Source organism: Balaenoptera ricei, chromosome 10 (assembly GCF_028023285.1).
Source record: "Balaenoptera ricei isolate mBalRic1 chromosome 10, mBalRic1.hap2, whole genome shotgun sequence".
Classification (NCBI taxonomy): Eukaryota; Metazoa; Chordata; class Mammalia; order Artiodactyla; family Balaenopteridae; genus Balaenoptera; species Balaenoptera ricei.
In genome coordinates, this window is record NC_082648.1 from 7,150,694 (window position 1) to 7,170,258 (window position 19,565).

The 19,565-nt window shown below is 48.6% G+C and overlaps 1 protein-coding gene across 2 annotated transcripts; it reads right to left on the reverse strand.

Moving 5' to 3' along the window:
* Positions 1-128: 128 nt before the first annotated feature.
* FOXJ2 (forkhead box J2) lies at positions 129-19,453 on the reverse strand. 2 transcript variants are annotated; one of them, XM_059935270.1, is made up of 12 exons: positions 19,177-19,453; positions 18,316-18,830; positions 12,157-12,503; positions 10,169-10,243; positions 9,285-9,353; positions 8,962-9,102; positions 8,278-8,476; positions 6,127-6,522; positions 5,606-5,707; positions 4,598-4,807; positions 3,943-4,041; positions 129-2,899 (listed from the first exon to the last, which is right to left on the reverse strand). In XM_059935270.1, exons 3-12 carry the CDS (start codon positions 12,487-12,489, stop codon positions 2,811-2,813), a joined length of 1,713 nt encoding a protein of 570 aa, XP_059791253.1. In that variant the 5' UTR covers positions 12,490-12,503; positions 18,316-18,830; positions 19,177-19,453; the 3' UTR covers positions 129-2,810. The 2 variants fall into 2 exon arrangements, with proteins under 2 accessions (XP_059791253.1, XP_059791252.1); XM_059935269.1 differs by having other exon boundaries at positions 18,316-19,453.
* Between the last annotated feature and the right edge of the window lie 112 nt (positions 19,454-19,565).

Below are 19,565 nucleotides of genomic sequence, written 5' to 3' on the forward strand. Positions count from 1 at the left end.
AAAAAATGTCAGGGTCAACTAATCAAACCCAGTGAGGGGTGGTGAGGAGGGGCAATAGAAGACAAATGCTTTCACGTTTCTCTTTTCCTACCCTGGCAAAAACAAATTTGAGACCAGCACCAGGAAGATAAAACCATAAACATTCTTTTTTTTTTTTATTAAGAAAGCATGCAAACAACAACAACTTGTGAGACCATACACCCCCCGCCCCAGCCTGCACCAATGCAAAGCATTATGGGTGGTATGAAGGACTCACCAAACCAGAAACATGGGGGTTGAAGAGAGAAAGGCAGGGATGGGTGGATCAATACCAAAGAATTGCTCCTTCCGTCCCTCTCCTCCACTTTCTCCCTTACTTCCTCTTTTAGGCAGTGAGCTCCTGCAGTTTTGCACACATCACCCAAGACAACAACAATGACAAAACTTTCACGGCCAGCAACGCTGGACCAACAAGACAAAGTAGGATTCTTTCCATTTCATGGAGGGGAGGGGAAACCGAGGCCCAAAGAGGGTCAGGTTTGTCCTGTGCCATTTAGCAAGGCTGGGTTTAGTGGAGAGGAGCTAAAATCCCAGAAGGCCTGACAGCCAATCTCCAGCCCTAGCCCCAGACTTCAGTTACTCTGGCTGCCTGCCAGAGTTCTTAATGACCCTCATTTTTGACCCTTCTTAATGACCCAGAAGACACAGATGAAATATAAACAAGAGACATTTACATGTCTGATTTAGTCTACCCTTGCAAATCCTGTATGGATCTGGGTAGAAAAGGGGTTTAGAAAAGAGTGATGATTTGTCAAGGGGGAATCTTAGGGAGAACAGATGGGACGTTGTATGTAGGAGGCACCTTGATTGGAAGGATAAGGAAGACACGCCTCAGATAAGGACACTGGGCCAAGGCGTGTCACCACCCTCAAGAGAAATTCTCCTTTCCCCAAGAGGAAATCTTACGGCATACTTCAACCCCACTGACTGCCCTCCGACACCATGGGGGATTCACACCACTCACACCCCTACTTCTTACAAAGAACTTCAAAGAAATAAAGTGCTGTTTAGTTAACTGCCCTTTCTTGCCCCCTGACTTCAGCCTCACTGGACGTCTTCAACAAACTCTCATATAGAATCCCTTACAAAGAAAGGAAGGGGCGGATGAGGGGGAAAAGCAGGAGAGCAGAAAGCATGGGTAAATAAAAGAATATGAACACAAAGCAGAAATCACAGAGAGAGTGGCCTTGTCCATTCCGTACATTTTGTCCTGCAGCTTTGAGAAAGTGAACATTCAGCAAAATAAAAACGGAAGTAAAATTGTTCTTCCCTCTCATGACTAAAAGTCAACGATTAATATCAAATATACACTAAGTACTTTGCAGCAATAAATCATGGCCACTCCTTGTTAAAGGAGGTAAGTTATCCCTGTACCTATCTCTGGGGGGGTCTCCCTTGGCCCTCATGGAGCTCTTTGCTTTAGGTTACTTATTCCCCTCTACCAATTTCCCTTCACCCCTCAAAAGGCTGATTGCAAAAGCTTCAGCCCCAATGATCTGGATTCCAAGAGAAGCATTTGCCTACATAGTTAAATAACTGAAATATTCTCCACCCATGTCTATGCCAGCTCCCCTCTCCTCCCCGCACCCTCCTGCCACCAGTACTGTAGGTTTGGTTCTGCTATGATGGGTGGGAAAGAGATTCCCGTCTTGCCCTAGGACATGGTGAGACTACAAGGAATAATGGGTTACTCTCCTTTCTTGAGAATGCCAGAAAATGAGGGAAGAAAATACCATGGGCGGAAGAGGTGAGCAGACAACTAAAGGAGGACAAAATAATATTTGCTGAATGAGATAAGGGGGTGAAAGGATAATTGGTAAATGCAAATAAAAGCCACAGTTAATTTCCAGAGAAAATGATGTTTAAAAGTCAAAATGGTTCAATTGAAACCATCTCCAAAAAGCTGAACCTATGCTGAAGAGTTGTCCTCATTTCCACCAGAGAAGCAGAGTTCTGGCTAAGCCCGACTCTATCTCCTACAGAGAACAGGCCAGGAATAAGCCAATGACAGTTTATCTGACAGAGTAGCATAGACGCAATTTCTGACTGTTTTATATTCCATCACTCCTCTACGATATTCTACTCGACCCAACCCAGACCTCTTATTCCACTAGGGTTTTACTGCCACCACCATCACTCTTGTCCTTGATGGGGAATGAGATTCAGCAGAAGTAGGACTGGAGAAATAAAGGGACAAGGAAGAGCTCAGAGGACAAAATTAGCACCATTGAGTAAAACCTGCAAATTCATGGCTGCCAAGCAGTGTTTTAGATCCCTTCTACTTGATAACGTGGCTTCTCCAGTCCTGGATAGAACGGATATCCACAGAAAACAATGTGGGGCTGAAAGGTGGGACTAGCGCTGACTTTCCCAACACGAAAGGGAAATCAAAATTTGAGACCTTTCTCTGCGGCTCTCATGGCCTCACCTTCCAGCCAGATGATTTTAAATTAGCAAGAGGTGGACGTGGTCCATGGTGGAGGGACAGGAGACCGGAGACAGCATATAACCAATAATAATAATAATAATATAATAAGAATAATAATAAAAGAATTAGGAGAAAAACAAGAAGGAAGAGGAAGAATGAGGCAGAAAAGAGGGGGTTATCTTCGGCAGCATCTTGCGGTGGCTTCTCTGGCAGAGAAAGAAAAAAAAAAGAGGATATATATCTATATACAGGCAAGGGTGGAAGGGATGGGCTGGGGCTGTGCTTTCCCCACTGCCAGACTTCACCACCCAGCCCTGGGCTGATGGCCAGGCGCTCAGATGCACTAGGTAATCAAGTCCCAGTCGAAATCATCGGGGATCTCCTCACTGGCCCCAGGAGGTGGAACTGGCGGCCGAGGGACCATGTGGTGTGCTGTGGGGAAGAGAGAAGGAGATTAAAAGGAGAGGGGATGGGAAGCCGTTCTATCCATCTTGATGGTGGGTGGTCAACCCCAAACACCACCATGGGGAGGGTCTGGGGAAACTATTGTCCTGATCAGCCCAGGGTTATTTTTGTTTCCAGACACCACTTCAGTGAGATCTCAGGAAAGACTCAGAGTAAACTAGGCCACATGGCAATGTCACAGTATGCAGCCATTAAAAATTATACTCATGGGGACTTCCCTGGCGGTCCAGTGGTTAGGACTCTGCGCTTTCACTGCCAAGGGCCCGGGTGTGATCCCTGGTTGGGGAACTAAGATCCCGCAAGCCACGATGGGTGGCCAAAAAACAACAAAAAAATTATACTTATGAAGACTATGTAATAATGACAAAAAAACATACAGAATATACTATTACATGAAATAGCAATACAGAAATTTGTATATAAATCACACGGAGAAGGAATACATGCACAAAGAGCTGAACATCTCCTCCAAAATTGAAAACACTGTGGTTAGGCAGCATGATAACAGTGATTTTTCTCAAGTGCATTTAAAGGTGAAGGATCTGTTCATTTTGTAGTATTTATGGCAATTTAGGGTCTCCCCACCTACTCTCACCATCAGAGGTAGTTCAATCCCAGAACCCTGATACTAGAGGTAAGGAAGACAAGAAAGCAGATGTGGGCACAAAGCAGGTACATTTGCATAACATGGTCATGTCATTTGTCTGAGTGTATCTCCCACCTAGATTCCGAAGCTAGGCATAAATGTTCTACACGTCTATCTTTTGTTTATAGCCATGCTTCTACTTCCTTTCATCACTGCCGGCACGAGCTCATTTTAAAGTAAGTTGGTCTTCTTTAGTCTCCCATGACATACACCTCCCTAGCAGGTGGACCACCCTCCAGCCTTGAGAATCAGGAAGGCTCACCCCCTCCCAGCAGGTGCAGGCAAAAGAGCCAAGAATGCAGACTCGGAGCCATAGGAAAGCCAAACGACTCGTTGGTGGTGAAACAAGCTTCCTGGCTCTTACCTGGGCGATTGTATCCTGCTGAGTCCTGGGTGGCAAGTGGGTACATTGGTGATGGACCCGGGTAGAGGTGGGGGGCTTGAGGGTGCACGTAAGAGTTCACTGCCAAAGCAAGACAAGAGTTAAGTGAGTGGGACCATCGTATTCAAGGAAGCAGAGTCAGATAGAGAGGGAGAAAAAAATACTCTTGCTCCCCTTCATCTCTTCTCCCTTCCCTGCTCTGTTCTGTAGCTCCTGTGGGTATCAAGGCTTTCTGCAGAAGCTATCAGTCCTCACCACTTAGGGCACAAAGGGACCCGATACCAGTGGAGTTCAATATCACAGCTATCAGAAGGATGACAAATATAGAACCGTGATCATCGACTCTTACTTCACCAGTTTGAAGACCATATAACTGTAGAGAATCACAACTCCACCTAATTACGATCCAGGGAGGGGTTACTGAGACACAAATTTGGAACAGGGACTTCCTCTTCCCTTTTCTTCAGTAACCCTGACCTCCCAGATCAAGATCTAAAAGGAATCATACGGTCTATTTCTTTGGCATTTGGATCACTGCTCATAAGCTGATGTCTCTCAGTTCTCTTCTGCCCTTCTCGTCCCCCTTCCTTTTCATCATCCAGTCTCCACCTCCTTGGCAGCTTGCTTTGTGCGGTACCTTGGTTCATGGCTGGCTCCTGTTTGCCACTAGTGAGGGCACAGGAATCAGCAATGCGGGCGGGGGCGGGTGGCCGGTGGGAGCCCCCCTGGGGGGGCACGTGACCAGTCTGAGTGAGGAAGTGGTTGAGGGAGTCACACAGATTGGCAATGTGATGCTGGTCCAGGCTCCAGTTCTTCTGCTCTGCCTGCCGCAGACTCTCCATCAGCTCTGCAAACAGAGCAGCAAGAAAGGCTAGCCTTGCAGAGGCCCCAGTGCCCCTAGCGGTTCTATGCCCAACTCACTGCTCCAACTACGTGGCCAATCAACACCGCTGATTATATGCGCTACCAATAATTGACATCTGTTAGAGTCCTACATTTTCAAACTCTCATTCTATTTCTTCCTTACTAAATTCTTTTCTTTCTAAAAAAATTTTTTAACATCTTTATTGGAGTATAATTGCTTTACAATGGTGTGTTAGTTGCTGCTGTATAACAAAGTGAATCAGCTATACATATACATATGTCCCCATATCTCTTCCCTCTTGCGTCTCCCTCCCACCCTCCCTATCCCACCACTCTAGGTGGTCACAAGGCACAGCTCTGTGCTATGCGGCTGCTTCCCACTAGCTATCTATTTTACATTTGGTTCCTTAGTAAATTCTTGTTATAATTTCCATCTTTCTGATGAATAGAAGTTTCAGGTGACTGAGTGAATTAGCTGCGGTCACACTGTCAGTAAATGGTGACAAAACTACAAAATAGTGGTCCAGGGTGCTGAATTCCTGACAGCCTCGTTCTCCTGAAGATAAAGCTCAGTGGAATAAACCACCGTCATATTTTGAGTTAAGGCAAAAATTAATTAAAACTAACTTGAAGAGGGCATCAATATTATCCACCTTGTGTAACATGAAATCCTCCATCCTCAAGCTTCACTTAACCATCCCCTCCTGGTTCCGGCTTCCACTGGGTTTTTCCACGTCCCTATATCCCTCTTCCCTCCAGGCACCATCCTTTGATCACTGACCTGAGAACTGTGACTGCTCAATGCTGGACCAGTTGAGCCGGTTCACCATCTTGAAGCTTTCCTTTAAGGAGTCAATATTGGAGCACCAGTCAGGAGGAAAGGCTGTAAAGAGGAGGGGGACGTGGTAATGAGACAGAGTGAGGGGTAAGACAGCCACCAACTGACAGCAGATTGACTACTGAATGCAAGATTCTTGCGTCTACGTAGGTTATCAGCTGCATGACCAAGATAATTTTGGACTCTCCCTCCCTGGAGATTTAGGACAAACAAAGCTATCAATGCTTTAATTACAGACAGCCAAGCTCATGGGCAGAAGAATATGGAAAATAATCCCGATTTATCCAAGAATTCTCTAATATAGAGCTCTAAGCAGCAACCTCCGCGGCTCAGACGAGCTCTCACGGGAGAGAGGCTACCAAGACCCACTGTGAACTTCCTAACCAGTCGCACCTCCTGCCAGAGTCAGAACAGGGGGCTCAACCCGCAGTCCTCTAGGGTGTCCCTGCACCCTCCCTACTCACCAAAGCCAGTGCTGTTGATGGCAGCCTGGCCTTGTGCCTGTTGCTGCGGCGGCGGCGGCGGCGGCGGCGGCTGGGCAGGGTGGGTGGGGGGATGGTGCTGATGAGGGTGGTAGCCGCCGTGCTGCAGCGGGGGTGGGTGCATGGCCATCACAGGGGGCGGCCCGTAGCCCTCGGCCCCCGCTTGCTTCCCCCCTGGTGGGGCACAACCATCTGGGCTTGGGGTGTGCAGGGGGGGCGCACCGCCCACAGCGGAGGGGCCCTGGGCGGGTGCCTGCTGCGGCTGCGGCTGCGGCTGCGGCTGCGGAGGCGGCGGCTGGGGCGGCGGCGGCGGCGGCGGCTGCTGGTACATGTAGTAGTTGTTAGAGGGCGGCAGGTCCCCCAGGAGAGACGAAAAGCCTGCGGGGAGGGGCGGAGGGGGGGGAGGAAGCGGGTACGTGAGTGGGGCAACGCATCGCTCAGGATGTCCACTGGGTGGAGACGGGACGTTCTGGGACAGCAGGGTCCCCTGGGCCCCCTTCCTCCCCACGGCAGGGTTAACCGACAGACGGAGGCCCTCGACAGCACCGACAACCGCTGAAATTTTAGCCAAAAGGTCAGCATGCACCTTTTCATGCTATCTTTCAAGGATCTGGGATGTAGTCCTGGAATCACAGTTTCAAAAGACATCGGACATCAGGTAAAGTTCCAAAAGCAAATTATAAATAAAACAAAGCCATGGGCCTCTGTTCTCTCCTTTCCCTTATTGTCCTACAGGCTTCTGCCTCCTTGTAGTCAGTACGAAAAACGGAGTCCGGGTGCGCAGTAGAGTGGGGACGGATGAATTTCTCAAACAGATGGGGCAGGGAAGAGCTCGAGATGGAGACCCAGGCTTTCAGCCGTGATTAAACTTGAGTGAACTCTCTGCTGTCCTCGCTCCATCTGATTTTTCCCTTTGTTTCTGGGAGCCCTCCAAGCTCCCTACTTCCAATCAACCAAATCACCTGAGTTGGACTCATTTCTCAAGCAAATGCTGCAATCTAGCAACACAACTCTAGATAGGAATCCCCTGGGATATAAAAGACAATTAATGACAATTAATACAATTTTCCCCAAAGTGACTCCTAACCACTTTTTATCATTCCACTCATCTCCGGTCACCTATCCAAGGCCACTGGACAGAACAAGATCTGATGATTCACCTAAAGTCCTGACTTCATCCCTACCTCTAAATTCTTTTTAAAAATTTAGGGGAATTCCCTGGTGGTCCAACGGTTAGGACTCCGTGCTTCCACTGCAGGGGGCATGGGTTCAAACCCTGGTCGGGGAATTAAGATCCCGCAAGCCGTGTGGTGCGGCAAAAAAAAAAAAGTAAAAATAAAATAAAAAATAAAAACTTAAGAAACAGGAATCACAGAGCACTGAACCAGACAATCTCTCAAAAAGTCTCCCAATAACGACTTCAAATCATTCTCATATGTTAATTCGGGAAATTTGAGTATGGATGAGATATAAACTTATATTAAGGAAGCATTATTTACTGTGTTAGGAGTCATCATGGCAATGCATAACTAAAAGAAAAGTCTTTATCATTAAGGATGCATACTGAACCAGTATTTGCAGGTAGAATGATGTGCATTAAATTCCTCCATTTAAAAGAAAAGCTGGGTGGTAAACAAAACAAGCTTAACATATCGGTAACTGGTAAAGTTGGGCAATGAAAATATGAGGGTTTATTATACTATTTTCTCTATTTTTGCATCTGTTTGAAATTGTTCCTAATAAAAATTAACATAAATACGCTAAAAAATAAATTCTTCTCACAGTGAAACGCAGGGATCCTTAGGAAAAGGAAACTACTGCTGTCCCCTAGTGGCCATTCTCAGAATGACTTGCTGGCAGCCATAAAATCACGGCCCTTAGTTCTAATAGATGGGGGATTCCTCCAACTCACTTACTGAAACTAATGACCTAGCCCGCCTCGTGAAACAGCTGTCCTTCAGAACTAAGCCAGAAGAGCTCTGACTCCAAGCAGTTTTGGCTCATGACATGCTTTCCCTGACCAGTGATCAACCTCTCCTTGTGTTACAAGTAAGAAAGAGGGAAAGAAGAGAATGTCCCCATCTGTTCAAAAACCCAAGGACGTCTCTGCTCCCCTCCCCACTCCAGACTCACCGTGCTGAGAGGAGGAAGAGGACTTCTCCAGCATGGATTTGTAGAGGTTGCGGAAGGACCAGCTTAGATCCTGAAAATTGATCTCTGAGTAGGAGAATTTGAAGTCATGGGTGGTGTTGTACAGGGGAGGGGGACCCTCGGTGCTCTCTCGGCCTGGAGCCCCTGCTGCCACGGCTCCGCCATCCACAGACCCTGTGCCCTGCAGAAAGAGGTAAGAAAGACTCGATCCGTGTCCTACGTGAAGGACCAATACAACCCTTTAGTGGACACCAAGTTCTCCTGCCTGTCCTCTTCATCCTCTCCCACCTTTTCAATGAATGAGCATCATTTTCTCCTTTTCTCATTCGTTCCTATCTTGATGTAGCTTCTTGCCCTTTTCCTGTGCTACATCCATAGTCATCTTTCCTTTCTCATAACCTTTTTGGCTCTCTTTCTTGTCTTCCCACCACTTTTTTTCTGATCTTTCTTAAAATTTTGTTGTCTCTCTCTCTCTCTCTCTCCATCTCTCTCTCAGCTTCCGTCTTTCCCTTTCTCCTTTCCCAATTTATCTGCCTACTACAGCACAGATACTCAACACATAATTTTGAACCAACAGATATATGAATCTATTCTACCACCCACCCACCCATCCACCCATCCATCCATCCATCTATCCCTATATCCCCTGCCACCTCCACCTCCTACCTGGCTGTAGCTGGCGATAGATGTGGGGCTCTGGAGTGGCATCTGAGGATTCCCCTCGGGAGGCAGTGAGGCTTCTCCACTCCCTGGAACGCCTCCCCGTGGGCTCTTGCTTGCCTCCTGTTCTGGTGAGTCCTGGGATAGCTGAGGGTTGTAAAAGAAGAGAAATCTATAAGCAGATGCTAAACATCCTCCCAAGACCAATGGTTCCACACCTGCTGGTATTTGACCTTGGCCCCAAATTTAGGAAATGACTGAAGAAGCAGGCAAAGATGTGGAAGGAGCAGCTGGCCCATAAATGGCATCTCATTGAGGTGGAGACTTACATCATCATCTGGAGGGTGTCTTCTCTTCCGGGAGATGTCAGGGCAGGTATCGATTGTCCAATAAGAGCCCTAGAAGGAGAACCCATCCCCATAAAGAAAAAAAAAATCATTATATACAGAAATTCCCACCTTTGGAAAAGTAGACATTTGAAGGGATTTTCACATAAAATAAGAGTTATATTTTTTAAAATGACTGGATTGTAATTCAACTATACTTCAATTTAAAAAAATAAGTAAATAACATTAACATTAAAGAAGATCATCTATCTGGAACCTTAAAAAAAAAAAAGAAATGAAAAAGGACTGGAAATTCACATAGAATCCTGAGGGTACCAGCTATTTTTGAGGAATAAATTTGTCCTAACAGCTCACTGAGGCCTCAATCATACTAGAGGGACAGAACACAGCATCTAGTTCAAAGAGCTGGAAATGTCCAGACCAACCCTTCCCTTCCATGTGATCTGAGGCAAAACTCTCTTGGACTTCAGCATCCACAGCTGTCAAACAAAGAGGATGATCTATCCCGTCTCTCTTTTGAAGGTAAAAAATCATGGGATTTTTATATAGAAAAACTCCTACAAAGGTTATTAAGCCCACCTTTTACATCTAGAAAGAGCACCATGCACAAAAAAGGGGGCATCAAAGTCCATTTTTTAAATAAATATTTCTTTTAAAAAAAATTTCAGTCTTCCTTAGTCATTCGCTCTCATGGGGACCCACTTGCTTGATAACCAAGCTCTTCCTTTGAGGAAAAAAATAAAGCTGCTTCTCTAATTAACATGATTTCCTCTTCTGGGTAATTAAAACAGCCATAGGACTCTAAGCTGTCAACTACTTCTCGCTCCTTCCTGCTCCTCCCTTCACCGCTTACAGCAGAATCTCACCTTCCCAGGGTCATCCCGAGGTCTGGGCACCTTCCGGAAACACTTGTTGAGAGAAAGGTTGTGCCGAATTGAATTCTGGGGAAGCAGAGAAGCAAGTTAGATTTGAGCATTGTGCAAAGCAGAAAATTTTCCAGTAGTGCACAGACGGACACAAAGGGATATAACACACACTAAAGTTCAAGTATCAGGGTAAACAAAGCACCTCTTAACTATACTTATGGAGGAAATTACCTATCAGCAAGAGCAATGAGATAAGAAAAAGGAAGCAATTAAATTGATGAGAGGTAATGGCTGTAAATTTGACTACCAGGTGCTTCTAGAAAGCTGATTATATAGTTTTTCAATCTTTCCACCCAACTAATAACAGGTATATAAATGCCTCAAAATCACATCTGCCCAAACCTAAGTGTCCATCAATAGATGAATGGATAAAGATGTGGAGTGTGTGCATACACACACACACACACACACACACACACACACCAGAATACTACTCAGCCACCATAAAGAATGAAATTTTGCATCTGCAGCAACATGGATGGACTTGGAGAGCATTATGCTTAGTGGAATAAGTCAGACAGAGAAAGACAAATACTGTACGATATCGCTAACATGTGGAATCTGAAAAATACAACAAACTAGGGAATATAACAATAAAGAAGCAAAGTTACAGATATAGAGAACAAACTAGTGGTTATTAGTGAGGAGAGGGGAGTAGGGGCAATATAGGAATAGGGGAGTAAGAGGTACAAACTATTGTGTATAAAATAAGCTGCAAGGATATATTGTACAATATGGGAAATATAGCCAATATTTCATAATAACTATAAATGGAGTATAACCTTTAAAAATTGTGAGTCACTATATTGTACACCTATAACTTACATAATATTGTATAGCAACTATACTTCAATTAAAAAAAATCACATCTGCCCAGTCCCTTAACTCATTCTATCAGTATTGAAAGAACAATGTTTTAAAACTGATGATGTGGGAATTCCCCGGTGGTCCAGTGGTTAGGACTCGAGCTTTCACTGCCAAGGGCGTGGGTTTGATCCCTACTTGGGGAACTAAGATCACACAAGTCAAGTGGTGTGGCCAAGGAAAAAAAAAAAAGCAGAAACTGATGATGTAAATGATAACAAAATATAAATTATGAGTGAAACAAGGCACAGTTCGCCTTTGTCTTCTCAACAGCCCATGGAATGGTCACATTTGGAGGAAAGAAATATTGTTGCTACATGTCTTGGGTGAGGTGGCTGGAGGCTGTGGCAGCTAGCAGGAACATATTTCTAAAGGGAAAACTAAATGCTTTCAACGGTCTCCAGCTCGTCATCTGGTCTGTATGTCAGCCGGTGATTTACAGAGTGACAGACCTACATTAAATCCCCATTCCTACTCAACAATTGGCAAGCGAGTGATTGCTCCAAAGGACTGAGAACATCAGTCTTCCTTCTTTGCTTGGAAGGGGAGGCCCCTTTTTCCTTTATCTCCAGCCAAACAACTTATCCTCTCCTTCCTTGCATGGTGGATGAGCTGCTGGGGAAGAACCTAATTATATTATTCTTTTTCTTCGTACACAATTTTTTAAAAGATGACGACTATGTGGAATGAAGCTCTGCAAACCTGATGAGATGCTACCTCTAGGTAGGATGGAGCAATGCCACACTTTGCACGTGACTTCAACAGAGTAGAGTGGCAATAAATATCTGTGAAATGAACCAGAGGATAAGAGGGTCTGATAAGCGTCAGCATCCTGTTGCCCCCATAACTATACTTAGTGGCTCGGTATCACAGGAGTTTCCCCAATACACCTTATGGAAGTTGTTCAACTCTGGAAAAAAAGTAACGGATGGGAGATTTGAGATTTTTAAGTTCACACATCTGAGACGCTCAGAGTGAACTGGACCAGGTTATAGGAAGAAATAAAAGTAGAGGAAAAGGTTGTCAAGGCTAAGAATCATCTCAGGTTATAGAAGCCGTCCCACCTTCCAACCAATGCCAGCATTCTTGTAATAGGGGAAGTTATCACAGATCCAGCGGTAAATCTCACTGAGGGTCATCTTCTTGGCTGGAGAAGAGTTGATGGCATAGGTGATGAGGGTGGCGTAGCTGTATCGGGGTTTGCCATCCTGGTGGACGGCTGCCTCATCTTTGCTCAGGGTGGCGTTAGGATCTGTGGGTGAGCCTGGTGGACATTTGCGGCTGCCGCCTGGAGGCCCAGCCTGGGAGGCACTCCCAAGCTTCTCAATGGTAGCCCGGAGGGTCAGCTGGGGGAGCCAGTCTATGGAGGTGAGGCTACTCTCTAGGTCAGAAGCCATGGTACTTCTGGGTTCTGCAGAGAAGAGGAAAAAGAGGAAAACAGAATAGACAAATATTACCTGTGGTTACCGGTGGCAAGTAATACACAAATCCTAGGGCTTTAAGGGAAGGAGAGGTTCTTCCCACTCTAATTCCTGTAGAAGACTCCTCTCCTGGGATAGCCCTCGACCAGGTGTTACCAGAACCCCCAAATGGATATGTCACCAATTACCTACCAGGTGATAGACTGGTACTTATTCTACATCTGCACGTGGAACATGGCCAAGAGGCCTCTCCCTTCGCACAGGACTAAAAAGGAGATCAAACCACCCACCAAACTGAGCTATTCCCTCAATTCTTCTCACTTAAAGCCCTATAACATAATTTTTTTAAACTATGTAGAAATAAATTTTAAAAATAAAATAAATAGCAGGTAAAATCAGCCAAAGTCTATTCTCCAATTACATGATGTTTGTTATATTTACATTCAACATCCACAGATAGATAGCACGGGTGAATGTGTAAAGAAAAACAACCAGAGTAAACACAAGTATACACTGATGAAGCACACACCAACACTTTTAAAGGTGTTTCATGTTAGTTCCTTTTTATCCCACATACGCGTGCACATGAGGCATATTACATACTTCCCAACTTAAGTTACATGTGACAACCAGCCAAGCACAGATGCAAGACAGACACATCAACAGTGGCTCACGACCAGAGATCACAATGAGATACAAGGCATAACGTTACCCATAGGGCACAAAGTCACACACACAGCGAACGGAGCCCGAACACAGCTGCACTGGCACATTTAAAGCTCCCCCTGGTGAGCTCCCGCCCACAGACACCGACACCAGGAAGAAGTCACTGGCAAGGCCCTCCCACCTCTCGGCCTGCCCTGCCGCACTGAGCCAGGGAGACACCCAGCTGCGCGCTCACCGGTAACAATCAGATCGCCGGGCTAAAAATAACCACTCTGGGGCTAAGGGCTAGCTCCCCTTCTCCCGCCCTCCTCCTCTCTCCTTCCTTCCCGGCCTGGCACGCACGCTCGCTGCACCTCCATGCAAACTCCTGACGTTGCCAACCCGCCTACGCCTGCTGTCTGCACGCCCTGCTGCCACCCACGCAGCCTGGGCGCTCTTGCAGGCGGAGAGGTGCAGCTAGAGTGACGTCTCTGTGGGGGAAGGTGAAGAACGGTGGGTGAGATCTGCATCGCAGAATCTGGAAAGGCTGGCAGGAACCACTTGGTAGCCATTTGGCTCTCCCCTGGGGTCGATGCCAGCCACCCCCCAAGCGCTTGCTGCCTGACCGGCTCGTGCCTGCACAGCCGGCCAGATTCCAGCTAGGATTTCTTCCTCGGACCCCTGCTGAGGGTCCATCGAGGCGTCGCTCTAGAGGAGCCAAGGCTAACATGCCTCAGAATCCTGGACAGAAAACCTATTCCGTATATAACCTCTAAATCCACACCCAGATAATACGCACCAGCGTCACATACAACTACACACACATCCAACACACTTTGTAGTTAGAAGCTCAATCGCAGATATGCCTGCCTACCCCAGTCTCCGCCTCCAACACATCTTTCTTTCAGGCTATTGGCTCACTCTTCTAGTTAGTGACTCTTCTCCCCTGGAGACATTCTCCAAAGGGTCAGCATTCTCACTCATCTCCCAATTCCCCAAGTTCCCCACCCACGCAGTCTCTGCAAGCACGCGCATGTCCCCTGCCCTGCGCTCCTCACCAGCAACACGCCCACTCCCGAAGGCTCAAGGAAACACCTTAGCGCCTCGGGGGCTTGGGCAGCATGAGACCCAGCCGCAACCCAAGAACCGCTTGACTGGAGAAAAAACTTTAAAGGCCCTGTTCAGAAACAGCACCACGATGGGGTTTCCCCTTTATCCTTAGCTCCTCTCCCCACCACTCTCCTTCCCATCCCACCACCACCATCTTGCCCCCAAACCATGGAAACTTGGAAACTAATAGGGACATTTAAGCATTCCAGGAAGCCTCAGCCCTCCTAGCACTTTACTGTGTCAAAGCAGCACAGCTTCTGGGGTAAAGCAGGGTGCGAAGCGCAGCCACCTGGTCCTGGAGCTGGGTTGTCCCAGCCGAACGGGAACATGGCAACGAGCGGGTTCACGATGACCAGGCTTCTCCTGGGTCTGTAAGGAAGTTTTACCCTATTCCCTACTGTCTCCTGCTAAAGATCCTTGGGAAGTCTCACCTTAAGTACACAGAAGGCTTCAGGGGACATTTCATTTGAAACTCTCCAGACATTGGACAGGGAGGGACATGAGAGTACAATCAAAGTGGTTTACAGAACCCATTTGGCAGTGCCAATCACTGTGAATTCCGGAAAGCGAAGCACCCTTGGCCTTTTGCTACTTGTTCTATGCCCTTCCCTAGCACTTCCCCAGTACCAGGTTAGGACACTGAGGTTAAATTTAACCTTTCTCCAGCACCCTCCCAGCCAGCCCTCCAGATACCGGCCCAGCACTCAAAATACCTTCCGATAGACGCTTGCAGCACAAGATCCTTCTGATCTTTCAGCACCATTCTTCCTAAACCCATCCCACTTCCTCACCCCCATCACTTCCCCATTCTTGAAGGGCAGCCCAGTGTGTGGAACCTCAGAGAGTGAGGTTCCTTGATTCTATTCCGAACCTTGACATCAACTCACTAAATGTCCCTAACCGCCCCTTGCTCCCTGAAGTCTTCCTGCCTCAGTTTCCCCCTTTCAATAAAAGGGATGCAGTCATAAACACTGTCCAAGCTTCATTCCTGGAGGGACGTGAAGGAAGCTTAAAGAGCCAGTGGCTGCCACACATTCCACACTCCCCAAAATAATGGCACCAGGCTAATGTTCAGGGCTATTATTAGAAAGGCACACAAAAGGTACTTCCATTTCTTAGTCCAACCAACCTAGTTACCCAGACCTCTCTCTCCAGGTGGGCCTCGTGCCACTGGGCTGGGGCAGAACCTGAGTCAGGCTACATTCTTCTCTGCGAGCTGGAAGACTGAAAGGAAATACCCATAGAAACTGGGAAAGGCAGCCAAAGGGCAGGCTCCATCACATCCATGGAACGTCTAATGAACACTACGCTGCTGGGAGAAAGGCAGAGAAGAACAGAAAGACATTCTATGGGTGGGGGCAGGGGAGGACTGATCCTGGGTGAGACATGTAAGACCCAAAAAAATAGGCACAGTTTTCTTCCCATTTTCTCTGAAAGGTCAGTAATTGTTCTCTGTATGGTGCCAAGGTCAGACGTTAAGGAATGATAACTTCCTGCTCTGTACATAACGCAGAAACTAATAGAACAGTGGCTAAGTCTGCCACATTACCGATTACCAGCCAGGCTGCCTGGGTTTCAATCCTGGCTTCACTACCTACTTGCTGTGCAACCTCAGGCAAGTTACTTAACCTCTCTGTGTTGTAGTTTCTTCATTGGAAAACAGAGGTGATAACCGTACCTACATAGGGTTGTTGGGAGGATTACCTTGAGTTAAAATTTTTAAAGCACTAGTGTTATGTAAGTATAGCAATTACCATTTTTGAATGAGAGAAAAAGGAGAATATTAGAAATTGAAAATTAGAAAATGGACAGACCATACAGGTAAGCCTGGAAGTAGCAAACTTGCAGTGGTTTACACCTGCACTGAGTTCTCAATAGTTTTCAGGATGTCAGAATCTCAAACTTTTCCTTTGGGGGGAGTGTGGCCCCAGGACTGACCAATGCCAGGACTAGTAAACTCCCCAGGATGAAGAAACGGGGGAATATCATCCCTTATTTTTCAGGGGGAACTAGGTCTAGTCATAAGACATGATCTGGAAAATAGCACTCTCTAAGCATAGCTACTCCAACTCAATAGCCATATGTTTCTAACTGATTCCACGGAGGCAAGGAGAACTAGGGAAACTCAGTCCCAGCAGGGCCAGTTACACTGTGTGGCAGTGAGACACCTGCAGGTGTTGTGGTCCAGCTCACTCTGAGCCATTCAACAAGTAGCATTCCAGCATCTGGTAAAGTACTTTGTGAGAAATAGTCTGCTCTTCCACAGAGCTGGCTCTTTTCAAAACATGGGGGAGGGAGTTCTAGAGTTAAGAGCCAAGGATCCTCATGCTTTTTAGACCAGAAACATCAGAAATGAAGCTCTCTGATCAGTCCTAGCTCTAAGAAGTGGTCCTAGCCTGAGACTGGGCTGCCCTGCTGTGTGGGGTGGCTCTCAGGCAGCCACCCATGAGCGCTCCCACTGGACAGCGCAGGCCAAGCCTTTCCTCCCAGCTGGGCATTCTCACCAGCACCCTCTCCACGTTCCTGCACAGGGGCACCTGCTCTTAGAGGCCTACCAGAAACGCACAGTTCTAGGTAACTGGAGGCTAAGTCTGAAAAGCACACGTGTACCTGTCCCCGCACCTTGCACGGATGTGGATAGAGCCACATCCACCTGAAGTAAGAAACAGACGCACATCATTCTACAGCACAGCCATACAAACCTGAATTAGAGCCCTGTCTCACTGACCATGACTAACAGGTAACTTCCAGGACCCGGTGGATGTACTTAGAGACTCAGACAGTCCACCCAGGGCCCAGACAGAGAAAGGAGGAAACATAAAAACCCAAATAAGATGAAGCCTCCCACTTGGACTCTCTGTGGGGTCCTAATGCCCCTTACAGGAGACGAGGTATTTCCTAAAGGTGAGGCAGGAAAGCAGGCACCCAGCTACAGATCCCAGGTTGAAAGGCAGAGCGCTACTAAACCCACAGCCCAGGCTCAGCCAGAAGGAGTTCCTGGCACCTTTTTCTTGCCTTTTCTGAACAGTCTGGGCTTTGATGATTCCTGCTATTATCTTATGAAAGAAAACTTACATAAAGGTTCCAGAGACCCAGAATTGAACAAGAAACAGGAAGGCAGAGGGTGAGACTATTAGGTGCTTTTCTGAAAGGAAACTCCTTGGGGGGGTCAAATCTCCCTGGCAGTCAACTGATTTCGATGGAAGACTGGAAGGAGGCTGGGCAGCAACCCTCCTCTCCTCCCCTCCAGGATCTGCTTTTTCCTGGGGAACTGTCAGCAAGACAGGAGCGGTGTAGGGCACTGGGGCAGTGGTACCCAGCCAACACTAGGGAAGAACTTCAACCCAGGAGCTGGCATTCCCCCGCACCCTTTCTTCTTGCCTCGGGACATGGGATCCCCATTTTCCCTGTGGACTTTGTGCTTCTGGCCAGGAATGGAGATGTCATGAGAGGAGGCCTCTTGGTGCTGGAGGCAGGGTGAGTGGAGACAGACTGGTTTTCTTGTCAAGGGAGCAGTAATCACAGTGGGCTGCAGAGAACAGCTCTGGTGGACATTAAGTGACCTAGGGTTACAGGTAAGAAAATGTAATACCAACAGAAGCCCCAGACAAGGCCAGGCCACCAAATGCCACCACGACTTTAGTGGGAGCCCACTCTCTGCATGAAAAGGCCCAAGGATGGAGGGTGGCATGGGAGTCTGGCTGGGATGTGGCTTGCCATCATTATTACACTGTGTGGATGGAGTGCTGAAGGTGCAGGTGTGTTCTGATATCCCTTTTGCCCTCAGCATGAAAACATGCACTTCCCTAGGGACCTCAAATGACTCCCATCCCTTTAGTCCCCCAACACTAAGAAACCCATTTCTCAGAGCCTCTGCAGCAAGATGAGGGCTTGAATCCAGTAGCTTCAGAACACATTTCCCAGAGGGTTCTCGAGTTGTTACTCTACCTTCCCCAGTAATGAAACCCAGGAGTCACCATCTCAGCCCCCTACACCCACTAGTGCCTAAAGATGACAGAGAGAAGATGAAAGAAAGAAAGCACTGACCTGTCTCCAAGTCCCCCCCAGCAGAGGGAGAGGACCACTTGGTACTGGAGTTTGGGGTTGGAGGGACTCCCCTCTTCAGAGGCAGATGAAGAGTCTCATCCTCAGTGGCTCTTCCTGTACTTGGCTGAGCCTCCCAAGCTGGGGAGGGGAACTGGGTCCCCCGATGAGGAGGAGTGGGGGGAGGGGGAGGGGGAGGAGAAGGAGGTCCCACCTGGGGAAGGTGGCACAGTCCCCACACTCGGCCGGTGACCCTGGGGACGAGGGGAGGAGCCTCTCCCAACCGGGAGTTGTCTCCTCCCCCTTGGGGGAGTCCCCCTCCCCCCCAAACTGAATCTGTCGGGAGTGGAGGCCTCTTTCTGTCCGCTGGAGATCTGAGCGGAGGGGCTCTGCCCTGTTCCACTGTCTAGGTACAAGGAAGTAGGGGGGAGTTCTTCCCCTCTCCTGAAAGGCTGAGAGCCGAGTCCTCTTCTTTCCCTGGAGTGTCCTCTGCCGCTGAGTGTAAGGAGTCCTCTCCCCTGTGGACGGGATGGAGGGTGTCTACTCCATAGGCATATCCCCCTTCCTTTATGCCTCAAAAGTCCAGAACTGAGGAGTGTGGGTTTGGAGGAGTGGAGGCTCGCCGGGGCGGTCTCACTCGCTGCCTTTGGTAAGCATCACCCCTCTCTACTTCGGGAGCTCCATCCCCGGGCCGGTACGGGGATCTTCCTCGCCTCTAGGAAGAAGAGACTCGTCCCCTAGAGAGGTCTCTTCTTGCCCTCGCCCGAACGCGAAGGGTCATCTCTCCGGCCGGGGGAGAGGTGGCTCCCGTCCCCGCTCCCGCCTCCGCTCCTGGGGCTGCCCCCGAGGGTGGGGTTCTCGTACTCCCCGCTCTCCCGGAGCTGGCCTGGGCAGCTGGGGCCGGGAGGCCGCGGCTCCCGACGCCCGTCACTGCTGCTGCGGCGGCCGCGCCTCCTCTCTGGTCCCGTCCCGTCCGCTCCGCTCCCGCCGGCGCGTGGCGCTCCCCGCGCCGCCACAGCTCGGGCTCCGGCCAGTCCGGGCTCCCGGGGAACCAGGAGGCGGACGGACGGTGTCAAGGCTCGGTCGGGGCTCGGGCTCCGCTCTGCTCCGCTGCAGGCCCCGGCTCCTCCCCGGCCTCCGCGCCGCGCTCGGCGCTCCTCCCCCGCCCCCGCCCGCCGGGCCGCCGCCGCCGCCGCCTCCCCGCGCGGGTTAAGGAGGAGCGGGCGGAGCCGAGCCGCGGGCCGCGCCGCCGG

Coding starts and splice junctions, on each gene's coding strand:
- FOXJ2 (XM_059935270.1), bottom strand. CDS start 12,489: ATGGCTTCTGACCTAGAGAGTAGCCTCACCTCCATAGACTGGCTCCCC. Junction 9,354..10,168: donor CTCGGGATGACCCTGGGAAG/GTGAGATTCTGC, acceptor TTCTCCTTCTAG/GGCTCTTATTGGACAATCGA. Junction 5,708..6,126: donor CATCAACAGCACTGGCTTTG/GTGAGTAGGGAG, acceptor TCCTCTTTACAG/CCTTTCCTCCTGACTGGTGC.